At 38.0% G+C, this 16,748-nt stretch overlaps 1 protein-coding gene across 11 annotated transcripts in view; it reads left to right on the forward strand.

The window, feature by feature from the left end:
- The window catches only part of AKAP9 (A-kinase anchoring protein 9), a 124,967-nt gene that overhangs the window by 91,828 nt on the left and 16,391 nt on the right, over positions 1-16,748 (forward strand). For all 11 annotated transcript variants that reach the window (XR_006414209.1, XM_044425110.1, XM_044425115.1 and 8 more), the window contains 11 exons: positions 109-288; positions 999-2,036; positions 7,616-7,762; positions 8,691-9,152; positions 9,991-10,042; positions 10,757-10,878; positions 12,698-12,889; positions 13,089-13,277; positions 14,157-14,298; positions 15,005-15,200; positions 15,756-15,906. Coding sequence is in view for 10 of the 11 variants with exons in the window: in XM_044425110.1 (XP_044281045.1) it covers positions 109-288; positions 999-2,036; positions 7,616-7,762; positions 8,691-9,152; positions 9,991-10,042; positions 10,757-10,878; positions 12,698-12,889; positions 13,089-13,277; positions 14,157-14,298; positions 15,005-15,200; positions 15,756-15,906 (2,871 nt within the window). In the remaining variant the exon portion in view is untranslated. The remainder of the gene's footprint in view (positions 1-108; positions 289-998; positions 2,037-7,615; positions 7,763-8,690; positions 9,153-9,990; positions 10,043-10,756; positions 10,879-12,697; positions 12,890-13,088; positions 13,278-14,156; positions 14,299-15,004; positions 15,201-15,755; positions 15,907-16,748) is intronic.

Genomic DNA, 16,748 nt, shown 5'->3' on the forward strand with positions numbered 1-16,748 from the left:
TATTTCTAGAAGTACATTCATAAATCTTGTCATACTCATCTGGTCAACGAAAAAGAATTAGAAAGTGAAGCACAAATGTCATTCTGTGCTGTTCTTTTTTGTCTGCAGGAGGATATGGAAAAACTGGAACTAGCTATGCAGCATCCTGAAGATACTTCTATAAAGAGTCATCATCCAGTTGCTGGAAAGTTTTTACACATTATACAGAACAAGGAACAAGAATTACATGAACTCCATGAACAGATTTCAAAACTGCATCAGAAACTTGAAATTACAACAAATAACAAAGTATGCGGGGGGGGGGGTTAAGTCTTTTGCAAGACCCTCCCTTTACATTGATGAACAATCTAAGATGTTAAAGAAGTGTTTTGAACAGAGACGATTGTGTTTAGGAACTGCTCCCTAGTTTTCAAAATAGAATTCTCATAGATTCCACTTTTTGATGAGGGTTATCAGTGGGAGCCTGTAATTGCTGCCTAGTGGTATATAATTTACACACACCATATGCAATTTCAGCCATGATTCTGCTGTAGGTTATCAGGGTGATTTGGGATGTAGGTATCTGAATTTTTGTAACAGAATGTTAATTTAAATGTATTGTTTCTGGATGATACTTATATGGTGGATTACATTCCAATGCCATTTGTCAGGTGATGTGTAATTCCTAGGGGAGCGCTTTCTGGCTCATCTGTTACATTTCGTTTTAAGCATAATGGCAGGATGCTGATTGTTTAGGTTGCTGATTAATGATTTTATATCTTTTTGCTGAGAAGGCAAAAACAAAGCATTTTACGGGGTCAGATCAAAGACTATCCAGTTCTGGATTCTTGAAGTCATTATAGATTACTTCATAACCTATTTGAAAGCAATATAGCTATAGGTTATTTTAAGAAAATGATACTAGGAATACAAAAGATAATGAACTAAAAATGTTGTTGGCATAAATTGCATAATTATAAATCTTTCAGTAATTTTTTATTATTTATTTGATCACATAGGTGATTGAAGAAAAAAATGAGCACATAACAGAACTGGAAGCCCAAATAGAATATTTAAGAGGTGATCAAGAACGTGTAAAGCAAAATAGTGAGCAGGAAATAGAACAGCTGAATGAAGTTATTGAAAAACTCCAGCAGGAACTGGCAAATATTGAGCACAAGATTCCTTTGGATCTTTCACTGACTCAGGAGGATGCAGATAACTTAAAACACCAGCTTGATATAGTGTTAGCAGAAAATGAATCCTTGATGAAGCAAGTGGAAAATAATGATGTCAAGTTATCTCTTGCAAAGAGCGAACTGGAAGAGACGAAACTAAAAATAAGCAAGTTAGAGACAGAAGTAGATGCACTGAGGAAAGATCATGGAAGAATGGGGAAAAAACATGAAGATATACAGAGAAGAGGTTATATGGCAGAAATAGGAGTGAAGGTAAATGAAAATCTTGGAGCTGTAGATTGGAAGAAAATGGAAATGTTAAAAGATGAAATCCCACTTGGTTACATGGGTGAAAATGTCAAAGAAGGTTCGGATAATGTAGATACAAAGTTGCAGCAGCTTCAAAAAGCTCTTAAGGAAAAGGATTCAGAGCTAACCCAATGTTACAAGGAGCTCAAGGTTTTAAAAGAGCAAGCGCAAGAAGACTCAGAAGTGTTTAAACAGAAAATGATAGAACTGGAAGAAACCCTCAAGCAAAAGGTTGCTGCAGCTCCTATGAATAAAGCTCAGCTGAATGTGGTTCTAGAGCTAAGTAAATTTCTCCCAGAAATGCAGGCAACTTTAGGAGATGCCAAGGAAGTTATCAGAACTGTTACAATGGAGAAAGTAAATAGCACAGTTGGAGAAGATGCAACATCTAGATTATCAGAGTTATTGGAAAAGCTTTTAGAGATGGAAGGCCAGCTGGCAAATGCACAGAATAACCTGCAACTAGAAAAAATAAAAGTAGAAACTGCACAAAAAGAAACAAAGGAAAAGGAAGAGAGACTTGCTGAACTTCAGTGGCTGTTGGCAGAAGCAGAAGAAAAGCATAAAAAGGTAAGAACAGAAAGTTCAAAGCAAGCGAAAATATGAACTTCTCAGGTGTGTGGGGCCTAAAAAGTAGCTGTTCAGTTTTTGGTTTTGTTTTAATAAGCACAGGATATTTTTCACTAACTCTGAATGAAATAGGGCTCTCCTAAATCGAAAAATCAGCATACTGCAGAATATAATGGATGGAACTGGCATCCAAACTTAACCTAACCTTCCCATCAAGCTGTCTCAAATTCTGAAGGGTCCTTTCAAAATGGCATGTGCTGAATCTGTCCAGGCGCACTGAGGATTCTGAAGACTCTTTTAGAATGACCACTGTGGCCCTCAAATGCAGCTGCTGAGAAGGGACCCTCTGTGGTAGCTTCAATACAATGGAAGGGGCTGGAGCAAGATATAGTGCTGTTTCCAGTGCCTGCATGGAGTGCATGGGACTCTTTGGATCCCAACATACATGTTATAGCCTATTATAATAGTCTAAAAACTAAAAATAGTATTTTTATAATATCAGCATTCATTGTCTTCCAGATTTGTGTTAATAACATTACTTGTTGTTAGTCACAAAGTCGTGTCTGACCCATCGCAAGCCCATGGACAACATTCCTCCAGGCCTTCCTGTCCTCCACCATCCCCCGGAGTCCACTTAAGCTCACACCAACTGCTTCAGTGACTCCATCTAGCCACCTCATTCTCTGCCATCCCCTTCTTCTTTTTCCTTCAACTGTTCCCAGCATTAGGCTCTTCAGTGAGGCCTTCCTTCTCATTAGGTGGCCAAAGTATTTGAGTTTCATCTTCAGTATCTGGCCTTCTAAAGAGCAGTCAGGTTTGATCTCCTTTAAGATTGACTGGTTTGATTGCCTTGCAGGAGTCTTCTCCAGTACCACAATTCAAAGGCCTCAATTCTTTGGCGCTCAGCCTTCCTTATGGTCCAGCTTTCACAGCTATACATTGCAACTGGGAAAACCATAGCCTTGAGTATATGCACTTTCGTTGTCAGGGTGATGTCTCTGCTTTTTAGTATGCTGTCTAGATTTGCCATAGCTTTCCTCCCAAGGAGCAAGCGCCTTTTAATTTCTTGGCTGCAGTCCCCATCTGCTGTGAACTTGGAGCCCAGGAAAATAAAATCTGTCACTACCTCCATTTCTTCACCATCTATTTGCCAGGAAGTGAGAGGACTGGATGCCATGATCTTGGTTTTCTTAATGTTGAGTTTCAAGTCAGCTTGTGCGCTCTCCTCCTTCACTTGCGTCAAGAGGCTCTTTAGTTCCTCTTCACTTGCTGCCATGAGGGTGGTATCATCTGCATATCTGAGGTTGTTGATATTTCTTCCGGCAATCTTAATTACAACTGGTGATTCATCTAGCCATGCCTTTCTCATGATGTACTCCGTATATAAGTTAAATAGGCAGGGTGACAGTATACAGCCTTGCCGAACTCCTTTCTCAGTTTTGAATCAATCAGTGGTTCCGTGTCCAGTTCTCACTGTTGCTTCTTGACCCGCATATAGGTTTCTCAAGAGACAAATAAGATGGTCTGGTACTCCCACCTCTTTTAGAACTTACCACAATTTGTTGTGATCCACACAATCAAAGGCTTTAGCATCGTCAATGAAGCAGAAGTAGATGTTCTTCTGGAACTCCCTAACTTTCTCCATGATCCAGTGTATGTTGGCAATTTAATTTCTAGTTCCTCTCCCTCGTTGAAATCCTGCCTGTACTTCTGGTAGTTCTTGGTCCACAAACTGCGGGAGCCTAGTTTATAGGATATTGAGCATAACTTTGCTAGCATGTGAAATGAGTGCAATGGTGCGGTAGTTTGAACATTGGCATTGCCCTTCTTTGGGATCGGAATGTAAACTGACCTTTTCCAATCCTGTGGCCACTGTTGAGTTTTCCAAATTTGCTGGCATATTGAGTGTAGCACTTTTACTGCATCATCTTTTAGGATTTTGAATAGCTCAGCTGGAATGCTGTCGCCTCCACCAGCTTTGTTGTTGCTCAGACTTCCTAAGGCCCATTTGACTTCACATTCCAGGATGTCTGGCTCAAGGTCAGTGACCACCCTATCGTGGTTATCAGGGATGTTAAGCTCTTTCTTGTATAGTTCTTCTGTGTAATCTTGCCACCTCTTCTTAATCTCTTCTGCCTCTGTTAGGTCCCTGCCATTTTGGTCCTTTATCATGCCCATCTTTGCATGAAACATTCTCTTCATACCTCCAGTTTTCCTGGTCTTCCCTGTTCTATTATTTTCTTCTATTGCTTTGCACTGTTCATTTAAGAAGGCCTTCTTATCTCTTCTAGCTGTTCTCTGGAATTCTGCATTCAATTGGGTGTATCTTTCTCTTTCTCCCTTGCCTTTCGTTTCCTTTCCTCAGCTATTTGTAAAGCTTCCTCATAGAGCCATTTTGCTTTCTTGCATTTCTTTTTCTTTGGGATGGTTTTAGTTGCTACATCTTGTACAATGTTGTGAACCTCCATCCAAAGTTCTTCAGGCACTCAGTCTATCAGATCTAATTCCTTAAATCTGTCTCCTCTACTGTATATTCATCAGGGATATGATTTAGGTCATACCTGAGTGGCCTAGTGCTTTTCCCTACTTTCTTCAATTTAAGTCTAAATTTTGCAACAAGAAGTTCATGATCTGAGCCACAGTCAGCTCCTGGTCTAGTTTTTACTGACTATATAGAGCTTCTCCATCTTCGACTGCAGAGCACATAGTCAATCTGATTTCTGTGTTGACCGTCTGGTGATGTCCATGTGTAGAGTCGTTTCTTGGGTTGTTGGAAAAGAGTGTTTGCTATGACCATCGTATTCTCTTGACACAATTCTACCAGCCTGTGCCCTGCTTCATTTTGTACTCCAAGGCCAAACTTGCCTGTTATTCCATTTATCTTTTGGTTTCCTACTTAAGCATTCCAATACCCCATGATGATAAGAACATCATTTTTGGAGTTAATTCTAGAAGGTGTTGTAGGCCTTCATAGAACTAGTCAACTGCAGCCTCTTCAGCACCAGTGGTTGGGGCATAGACTTGGACTATTGTGATGTTGAATGGTTTGCCTTGGATTCGAACTGAGATCTTTCTGTCATTTTGGAGATTGTATCCCAGTACTGCTTTTCCTGCTCTTTTATTGACTATGAAGGCTACTCCATTTCTTTTGAGGGATTCTTGCCCGCAGTAGTATACTGGTCATCTGAATTAAATTCACCCATTCCTGTCCATTTTAGTTCACTGATTCCTTAGATGTCGTTGTTCAGTCTTGTCATCTCTTGTTTGACCACATCCAGCTTGCCTTGATTCATAGATCTTACATTCCAGGTTCCTATGAAGTATAGATCTTTGCAGCATGGGACTTTCCTTTCACCACCAGATACATCAGCAACTGAGTGTCCTTTCGGCTTTGACCCAGTCGCTTCATTCTTTCTGGTCTACTAGTACTAGCCCTCTGCTCTTCCCCAGTAGCATATTGGACACCTGACCTGAAGGGGCTCATCTTCTGGCGTCATATCTTTTTGCCTTTTGGTACTGTCCATGGGGTTTTCATGGCAAAGATACAGGAGTGGGTTGCCATTTCCTTCTCCAGTGGATCACGTTTTGTCAGAACCCTCTATGACCTGTCCGTCTTGGGTGGCCCTGCATAGCATAGCTCATAGCTTCATTGAACTACACAAGCCCCTTCTCCACAACAAGGCAGTGACCCATGAAGGGGATAACATTACTACATACTTCTGTTGTCTGATACTGTCACCAGTGCAGCTTCATTTCAAGCCTAGGGGTCTGGTGGACGTCTGAGAAACCTTTTCCTCATTGTTTGGTGTAATTATTTAATGTTACAACACAGATCCTGGAAGGACTGAGTGATCCAAGAGTAGTCTACAGTCATCTTTTAGTAAAACAGTTACATTAAAAGATCAGGTCATTACTTTTGAATAGCTAATGTTCTGTCTTTTACTGACACAGATAGGAAATGGTGCTTTGTGGTAGCAATTATAAGTAACAAAAGTTCACCTTTGCGACTGGATTGTTTGGGTTTACAGTGCTAGAAACAGCATTGGAAATATTTTACTGCAAGAAGGTTTGCATGTCACAACAATGCATGAGAGTGATTTACCGTAATGGGTTGGTTTTTATGAAAAGTACCTACAGTGTACCTGACATACAGTTTGGTTCATCATAGTGCTTTTGTTCCTTCCTCCCCCTCCTCTCCCCTTGTTTTTTTCCAGAAAGCATCCTAAGAGACAACACAGGATAACTTCTTTGGCTCAGCTGCAAAACTGAGTTGCTTTCAGCTCATTATACCTCCTTTCCCCTCCATCTCCTTCCCCTTGTCTTGGAAATTGTGAAAGCCAGTTATCCAGCTGGTTTTTGAAATCCTTTTTTGAACAATTTCAAGCTGCTCTCTCCCAAAGCTATCCCACCAGTATCCTGAGACAGATGCTTGATTCACACACCTTTTTATGGGGAGAGGACTAATGTGTGCAAATAACCGTACTCATTATTTTCCCAACCGTCCTGATTCATGAAAATCAGCACAAGAGGGATAGTGCAGGGGGAGCCTGGGTCAGTAGTATAGAGTGCAGCTGAGCACACCCAGTAAGTCTCCCCCTGCCTCCGCCCCAGCCTTGCAAGCCTCTCATAGTTTTTTCTCCCTGGCCTTGCAAGCCTCTCATAGTTCATCTCAGATTGTAATCCATTCTTACTTAGTTATAAATAGGGTGGTTGCAATGCCTCTTCCAGGTCTGGGGAAGAAAAATGCTACTACCTGGGAGACATTGAGAACTGGAGCAGATTCCCACTTCAAAGACCTCTCAGCTGGGTAGCTAGCTTTTGTGATCTTGAAAGGAAAAAAAAGAGTAAACATAGCTGTAGTGAGCTGAAAATGGCTCAGCAAAGTGGTTCGCTTCTTATTGGACTTAACCCACAGTGGGTCATGTCCTGCTTTGGATGACACAGCAGCCTGTAGTGGTTTAGACAGAAACAAGGCTAGTCTGTAGGTTCTTACTGTAGTAGTTTGCAGGTAAAAAGAAAACCCTACCCATACTTTGTAATCCGTGCTGGGTTTGCAGAACACAGCAACCAAACGTTGACTGTTATTATTGGTTGGTCATGCATACTCGGTTTCTGAGTTTGAAATGAATGATGGCCAAAAAACTTTTTTAAATTCTGCAAGATCATAGATTTCATTTCCACATATTATACAATTCCATGCTGCTCTTAGTGCACATCTTTCCTACCACTAATGAGCCAGGACAAAAATAGTCATTCCTTATATCATGTCTTAAATGCCTACATGTTAAGCTTCAGAAGCTAATTAACTTGAAAATTTCATCATCTTTGTTGTATATTGATATCCAATTTCTTTGAGCAGTGAACTAATTGAACTGCTTAAACGTCTCACCGCTTCTGTCACTTGCAGCTCAGTCCTATATATGTATAAATGGCAGCAAGCCCCATTGAGCTTGGTAATGATTGCACTCCAGGTATTTACAGGATTTCTCCCTTAAAATCTTTTTCATGTGGACTGTGGGCTAATATTAACTAAGAAATGGGTTACACAAGTTAACCTTTTTTGGTATTTGTAAATACAGGTGGGAATAGAGCTGAATGAAAATGAACAAATACATGCAATGACTGCTGATCCAGAACTAGAGAGAGTCAGAGCTGAATCTGCTGCCGCCAAGGAAGAGCTTAATAGTTATAGAGAAAAGGCAGATAAATTTAAGGAACAATTAATGGTAAGAACTAAGGCGTACCATGTTTATTTTAATTTGCATCAAAGATTTCTTGTAGTGTTTTTATAAATGGTAGGAGTCCTTTGGTTGATGAGTAACATATTCATGCATTAGGTAAATATGTGTAGATTTGATTGCCTTGGTAAAAGTCATAGTGGATAACCATGTATATAACCTGCCAGGCTATTGCAATGTTTTCAGATGTCTAGTACTTTTTCCCTGAGGAATTTTTCATTGCACAATGAAAAGCTGCCAATTACAGTATCTGTCTGGCATTTTTTTAATTTTCAAAACTAGGCAGAAATCCTAACCCAAATGCTTTGATAGGTGTTACTATCAAGCCTGTAAAAGTCTCACTGGTGCTATGTTGAGCTTGAGTGTGATATTGAGGTTCAAGAAATAAAGAAACATATGTGGTAGAGAATGTGCAGTATATTTCAGGTAAAATCCAATGAAGTAACTCAGTATAGCTGTGACTGGATGGAGTATTTTGGCTTCTATCTGAACTAGATCCATTGTGGAATCTAAATTGTAGGCCCTGGGAACTTAAGAGTGGCTGTTGACATGTTGACTTAAGGCAGCATATAACTGAAGGCAGAGACAAGATTCCTGTCCACCCTATATATCATGGCTAAATTTTATTCATATTCTTATTGCCTATATATGCCAATATTAATATTAAAAACCTTGTTCAGTGTTAATTGCTGATGTGATATTCCTGTTGTGTCCATTATGGAGAGGAAAAATAGGCCTTGAAAGTAAGAGTTAGTTTATAAAGCAGGTTCTGGAAGGTTAGTTTACAAGTGGGTGGCACTTCAAAATGTTTGGAAAGCACTAGTATAATTAATAAGACTCTAAATTATTACCATGTTTTCCCCTTGCTGCTGTGAAAAAGCCATTTGAAGAATCTGCAATTCTTATTAATGTACAGGTAAAAGAAACAAGTCTGCTCCATCTTCAAGATGAACTACAGAAAACCAAAGATAAGCTAGCTCAAGCAGAAGAAAAAATTGCAGATTATGTCAGAAAGGAAAAGAACATTGAAAAGTCAGAGAGAATATGTCCCAATAGAACAAATGCATCATGTCAGACTGAAAAAGCACTGTATGTCCATAGCTGCAACCAAACTTCACAGCTGCCTGTCAAAAATGAAGGAATCCAGATTGATTTACAAAATGGGTCTTCTTCAGAGGATGTTGCAGAAATCATAAGAGAATTTAGTGAAAAAATTGAACAAATGCAGGAACTACACGCTGCTGAAATAATGGACATGGAGACACGGCATATCTCAGAATCAGAAGCACTGAAAAGAGAACAATTTATTCTAGTGCAGGAGTTAACAGAAGAATGCAATGCTTTGAAAGATGTCATAGAAAGCCTGAGAGATAAGGAGGTATGCAATGTGTATAATACTACAATACATCATTTTTCATTAAAAAAGTACTTCTGGCCTTTGTACCACATATGATCAGTGAAGGTTCTGCATCTAGGCTTGAAGCATATTCTGCAGACCATTCTGCGGTGATTGGAGAGAGCAGCAGCTGGGTATCAAAAGTCTAATATATTAAATATATACAATGGTGTGTTTTTGGTTTTTGTTTTTTATGATGACAAAAATGTCACTTTTCTCATGGATAATTTGGAGAACTTATTCTTGATTTTTGTGATTGTTTTATCCATTCCTTTGCTATTGTGCTTACATTTTAACTGTTCTGATGATATTATAATCTTTTAATGTAATCCATTGGTTATTAGGAGAACTAGTTAGGTGGACGAATTTAAGGGTATCATTTAATACCATTAATTTATAGAATTGAACTCTGGTGCTTATTCCTTGGTAGACATGCTTAGAATTGAGCTGAGGTTGGTATGCTTGGTGAGAAAATCTCCAAATCTGTGAAAATTTTAATCTGACCATATCTGCTGTTTCTGCCCTCTGTACCTTAGCCCTGCTGGAATTGAGCATCCTGTAAGAGAATTTGGCACCTAGGTCAAGACATGAATTAAAGCAAGAGATTGCATCAGTATAGGACAAATTCGTAGACAGTTCAACAGTCCAGGGCAATATATTGGGATGAATGCCAAACCATTTTGCTAGGTGTGTCCATAATTGGTACAGATCCAAGTGTTCCTGCTTCTAGAAATGAGCATATATGATGTTTCTGAGAACAGGAATCCTATTTTATAGCATATGTTAAACATTCAAATAATGTTTTGTCCCATAATTTTAGGGGATCTCCAACATAGCACAATCTTCTAATGCCAGAGATGGATGCTCTAGTGGTAAGAGAATGCTGCCTTTTATTTTCTAGAAGAACCCTGTCAATTAAGTTTATTTTTAGAATAACTTGTTCAGATTGCAGGAGAAACAAATAACTAAATAAACTGTGAGCTCCTACACCCTAGTACAGTACCAGTACACATTTAAATACTTTTTCTAGCACTGTTTTTTAAGTATACTTGGTCAGTCGTTCTAAAAATAATCCTGTGACATAGATCTTCAGACATCTACACATGCCCACACCTTACAGACAGTGCCTTACAGAATACCTTCCCAAATCCTATATTGAAACTTTTTTGTGGAGGAACAATATTCTACTTTTATAAGCTTGTATCTGACTTTTTCAGATGTTATCAATAAAGCCAGAAACAAACTCTATAGTATCCTTATCTTGTGATTTTAATAGGTTGAATCCAAACTGATACTGGTTCTCACTGAGGTCAAGTCTCAGCATTGTTTCCACATTGATTCCAGTGGGACCAAAGCACGACAATATCTGATTCCATTTAAACCTTTACTCTGTAGAGATATTTTTCCCTTTATATCTGAGTTCCTATTAGTACCAGAACAGAATTGAAGCCCTACTTATGTATATACATTTCCTACAGGTACAATTTGCATACAGTTTTATTCCACTGTTATTGGGAAAGTTGGATAAATTGATTTAACTTTCAACATTGTCAAAATTCATAATAGCTACTTGTCACTTACTTTAGACTCTAGTTCAGATTGGAGCCAAGGAGGATACCTTATACCAGGCCAAGGATCAGATGCTATATCAGAAGGTATAGAAGATGAAGGTGGAACTTCCACAGATTTTCTTCCAAAGAAAATAAAGGTAAATAAGAGTTGTTAAGATTGTTAAGCATAAAATAAGATAAATTTGGACAAGGAGCTTTTCAAAATTTTTTGGAAATGGTACCTCATCTTCAATGTTGGTTTGAGGTCCCTTGATTTGTTTCAGCAATAGGAATCCCCTAAACACTTCCATCTACTTAGAATTAATTTCCTAGTTCAGTAAATTTTGCCTTTAGCAGTATCTACCTTCATTTTACAAAAGGTTTCAGCAGATTACATATCTCCCCACATACTTTCCACCCTATGTGCATGATGTTGAATCTCTTCAGCTAAAAGCTTCAATCCTATACCCGGTAGACTGGATTCAGATTTAGGTGCATGCAAATGAGCTGGTGAAAGTGGGCTTTCCTGTCTCCAGCTCCACCCCCGCCCCCCCAGAGCAACCATTCCAGACCCATTAAATTCTACACTGAGAACTGGGTTGCTTAATGAGAAGAACAGTCATGTGGGAATCACTGAAAATTGCTGAAGGCAGATCCTCAATCCGACTTTAGTATTTTCTAGCCATCACAGGACTTAGTTCTGAAAAGAAGTGCATTAGATGAAGTAAGTTTCAGCCAAATGCATGTCCCACTCAAACTCTGCTGTTTTATTGCTGTTGTTTCCATTTACTTAAACATGAGTTTAAATTTTTAAATAGACAGCTTATTCATTGAGAGTTTTATGACAAACTGTTGGTTTGTTTGTTTTGATCAATGATTTGCAAATTTCTGTCTGGCAGGATTCATAAAAACAAGCACTCTTGTCAGGGGAGGAGAAAATCAAGACAAAACACTTTACTGAATCAAATCATTATATAAATAACTATATATTATCCTAATAATGGTATCTTTCTTTTTTCAGGGTATAGTGGATGAAAAACATTTTTCTTTTTGCCCAGCTCCAATTCTTTATTTTTAATACACATCCCCTCACACACGCACATTGGGGGGGGGGGGCAGAAATTGTAGGCAAAAGCTAGTGGTGAAATTCCTATGATAACAAGAGCATTATAAATATTTCATATTTGTTTGTTTATTGAAAACCAGTTTAGCATACTAGTTCTGACTCTTCACCTCACATGCAGAGTCAGAACTGTCTCACATCTTGCATGATCTTAAAAAAGGAAATGTTAGGTTTCTAAAAGGGTTTCTTCCTCATATCATGGATTATCCCAGGAGGGCAAAGCAGCAATGAACCTTGTTGCTGCCTTGGTTACTCATACAGGGTTCAGGGAGCTCCTTGTGAGTAAAGAATAAAAATGAAGAAATAAGATTATTTCTAGTCTGTGTTCATCCCATGTTCCTTAATTATTGGAGGATGCAGTTCTGAAGATCTGAACTAATTCAGGATATTTAAGTGTTTCTTGACTATTTACATGTCAGTCTCAAGCTGCCTCTTCAGCTTCTACTTCACCTTTGCCAGGTAGATCATAGGCCCTATTTTGGGAGCATACTGAGTCAAAGTAAGAATTGAGACTTCTGCCTTTTCTTGGTCAGGTTACCTTTTTGCTGTCCTCACTGAATAGTTGAACCACAATTTCTTTCCTTCAGCTTTTACTATGTACATATCTAAAGAAGGCCTTTTTAAATTTCATTTCGCATCCCTATGTAACCTCAGCTCATCCTCTGACATGACAGAACACAAAAGTGTGACTTGTTAAAAAAAGTAAATGCTGCTGTGCAAGAGGAAGAGTAGGAGAGGGCTCTTGCCAGAGGCTTGCGTCTGTAATTATGCATAGTAACCAAGCTATGACTGGCTGTGATTTAAATGCTGAACAACAGATTGCATGATTTTTAACAGTTTTTACTGTTTTACAGGGGCTACTAAGAGCTATTCATCATGAAGGTGTACAGGTGCTTTCTCTCTCAGAATTTCCTTACAATGAAAGTGAAGTTCTGTCTCCTAAACATGGGCCAGAATCTTGGTTAGAAGAACGTGAGGCTTTCATGAGCATTGTTTCATCTCTGAAGGAATTAATTGCCAAAATGCAGATTCACAGGGAAGCAGAGGTAATTATAATTATAGGATGCTCAAATATGCACAGTTTATTTATTTACTTGTTTGTTTACTTATCTATTAATTTTAATACCTGCACTGGGCACATTTTTCATGTACAGTATCTATGAAATGTTCCATGCACTTTTTCTTCAATCACAGGCAGCTTTAGCATGTTGATACCATTGCTTAATCATTTTCATGTCATTTTAGTTCTGTGCAGGATCCGAATCTTCTGGTGGTGTCCCAGACTGGCGAACTGAGCTTCTGAATGCTGTTCAACAAGTCTTCCAGAAAGAGAAAGATGTTCTTTTAGCAGCATATCAAACTGAATTAGCTGAAGCAGGTGTTAGAGATGTAATGATGCTAATAAATCAGGTGGAAAAGAAACTTCAGGAGCAGGTGAGAGGCTTGTGCATGCCAAACTGGAATTTCTTTCTTGGTAAATAAGACGAAAAAGTATAAAGTACACTTTTTGCACAATAACTCTAAAGCACAGCAGTGCTCCTGCCTGTCACTGTTGTATCTAAAAAATGCATTAGGGGATACATTTGCATGGCATTTATATCCTGGCTTTTTTTTTCTCTTGTAAGAAAGCCAAGGTAGCTTTCATAGCCCTCCTCTGTTCTTTTCATCCTCAAAACAACAACCCAGCCTAAGTGGATTAGGCTGAGATTGAGTGAGTGACCCAAAGTCACCCAATGAGCTTCATGGCTGAGTAGGGCCTGGATCTCAGAGTCCTAGGTTTCACAGCCATGATGCTGTGGTGCTGAGAGTTGAAGAGACAGATACACATTCTCTTTCATTAATGCAGATTGTATATGAAAATGACTTCTATATGTATAAGGTGTTTCTGTTGACTCAAAAATCACAGACACACGAATATATTCATTAAGATGTAAATTAGGAAGTGGTTCTTGGAAAGCATGCTGAAGATATAGCATCATATTATTCCAACAAACTTGTTACACAATATTTTATTGAAACGCATCTTTAAAACAGTTGAAGGCTAGCTACTGATGAACACCACATGAAAAAAATATATGATGTTTGTGATGGATTTTTTCCTAAAATCCTATCCATTTTGTATTATATGCCCATTGGAAAAGTTCATCTATATAGGCAATTCTGTACATTTCCTGAGATTAGATCATGTTGAGATACATCACCTTTGTGCCCTCCTTTGTATGTATTGGCATCCTATTCTAGATTATTATCCAGGTTATTGCTTACTGATCATGTATTCATATCCCAATTTTTATTTCTAATTAATAATGATAGGATACTTATCAGAAAAATGCTGTGGAATATATTCAGAATGCAGATAGAAGAAGTTTGCTGGCGGAAATCAATTTATTGCGTGCTCAACTAAAGAGGAAATCTGATCCAAAGAAGGAATTAGAAACTGAGCCAAACTGTCAGGGTAATTTATGTGGTTTTTCTTTACCATATATGCTTGCATACATAATAATTTGTGGAAATATATGCTTATAGATGTGTGTTCTTTTAGGCTGGGAGTGCTTTTCTGCACTGCAATTTGAAAAAAAAAAAGAAAAAAGGTGTAATGTAAATATAATGAATGAATGAATGAATGAATGAATGAATGGATAAAAATTGTGTTTGCATAATACTCAAGCTCAAGGGAAGAACACATCAGATGCATTCACCAGTCTACATGTCCATTTTCTGAACTTTTTGTTAAGGGATCTCAGGTAATAGGGCTAGGAAAATCTCTTCCTGAGATTTAGAAATGCTGCTGTTAGGTGGAGTGGACACTTTTGAGGAAGACTGTTAGTAGTCCAGTGCAGTTTGAGGTGCTCATTATACTGTTCTAAGGGTCTACTAGATCAGAAAGAATGCAGAATTAATAATATCAAGGCATGTGGTGAAGCATTCTTGTCATTTTGGGTTTGCCTTCAAGGACAAGAAGTCCTATGCCAGATCAAAATTAAAATGCCACATCCAATCCTGGCATTTCAGCTTAAAGAAATCTCAGGTAGTGGTGCTTTTTGTTTTGTTTGTGTTGTTGAAGTCAAACATGTTTTGCTCCATCCATTTGTTCAGAACTTGGCTTCATCATAAAGGATTAACCTGCACTATGCCTTATTGCTTGATTACCTGCTTTCCAGAGCTGCTGGGGTACAACATGGACATCCAAATGGAGCTCAGTAGTACAAAAGACAGAGCAGCTGAACTTCAAGAGCTTCTGAACTCTGAGAGGATGGTGATTGTAGAACTAAGGAATGAACTTGGGCAAACTAAACTAGAACTGGAAACAACACTGAAAGCACAACACAAGCATTTAAGAGATCTGGAAGCCATCAGGTGAGGTTTTCAAGCAGCTTGCACTGGACCAATAGTGAGTAATACATGAATTTAGCATTAGTACCAACTTAAATTATATGGAATTGTACTAAAATAGTCATCCATAATTCTTATATATATGGTTTTGACTGCTGCTGTTTATAATCATGATAATAAAACCAGCCTACATTGTGGAAGATGGAAGAAGCTCTTCTAGCATAGCTGACATGACATGAGGTTGATTATTTTAGATTTACATATCTCATTTTGCAGACATTTCAAAGAGAAACTATTCTGGAAAGTATTAGATGTTAACTCATCAGTAGAGAGAATTAACAGGAGGACTAGTGGACAAGACAGGAATTAGTGCTACTTCCTTTCTACTAGTTTTCCTATAAAAATGCCCTATCCCATGTTACCATTTGGAAACATACATGAAGGTAAAACTCAAGGTTGCCTTGTAATGTGAAGTTTCATTACAAAGTACACGAGCAACTGCAAATATTTTCTCCTATTCTATTTTTGTTATTTTTCCAACGAAATTTATAAAGAGAAACTTGTCTTGGTTTTTGTCAGAAATGAACTTAAGGGAAAAGCAGCTGAACTAGATATGCTAAAAGACACAATGGCAAGTGAACAAAAGAAATCAAGAGAGCTTCAGTGGACACTGGAGAAGGAGAAGGCTAAAATAGAACGCAGTGAAGAAAGAGGAAAAGAAGAGCTTGAGGTAACCATTCTTGATTTTTAAATATTCAAAGCAGGTAGAGTATAGTTGCATAGATACAGGCTTTATATCAAGCTTTTAATTTACACATTCCTCTTAAGTGTAAGTTAAATAGTATGTGGCAAATTGTGGGGAATCATGGATTAAACCTGCTGATTTTGTATATCATTTTAATATTTGTAATTCTTCACAAATTTGTTTGATATTAAAAAAAGAAAAAGCCATAGTATAAAGGGCTGTGAATCCAAAATGCCTCAAGGACCAAAACCAGATATTCCAGCTTCCTGACACTGAATGACAAAGCTGTGTGTCTGCTGACTCTTCCAGTACAGCAGTCACTATTATGTATTTATTTTATTTGTATCGTACCGGTCTACTAATCATAACTGCCAAGATAGATTGCAGAAACAATCAACATGGATTAAAATACAACAAAAATAACAGAAACATACTATTGAAAACAGGACCTCACCCAACAGATTTTGTGAATTCAGTTAACAAAAGACACTGTCCCTGCTCTTTTCCACTGTGGTAACTAATGTGACTAGAAATTATTAGACAAAACAAGTTAACTAGTTAATGGAACAGATAAAGGTTTTTTTACCTACCTTATGAAAAAGAAAATAATTCACATATTCAATACAGTTTTTATGTAATTTGAAGTTTAAAAGAAATAGCTTCATCCATGAAACAAGTAACAAATCACTGTAATTTAAAGAGATGTAACCAGCATCTCTTTAAATATTGATCATAATGTATCTAGAAATATTTTGGAAACATTTCCAATAAAACCACCTGGTCCTCAAGCCTGATTGGCATGGCAAATTAATATGAAGTTTGCAACT

Source organism: Varanus komodoensis, unplaced genomic scaffold, assembly GCF_004798865.1.
Source record: "Varanus komodoensis strain SLA01 unplaced genomic scaffold, ASM479886v1 scaffold15, whole genome shotgun sequence".
In the NCBI taxonomy this organism is placed as follows: domain Eukaryota; kingdom Metazoa; phylum Chordata; class Lepidosauria; order Squamata; family Varanidae; genus Varanus; species Varanus komodoensis.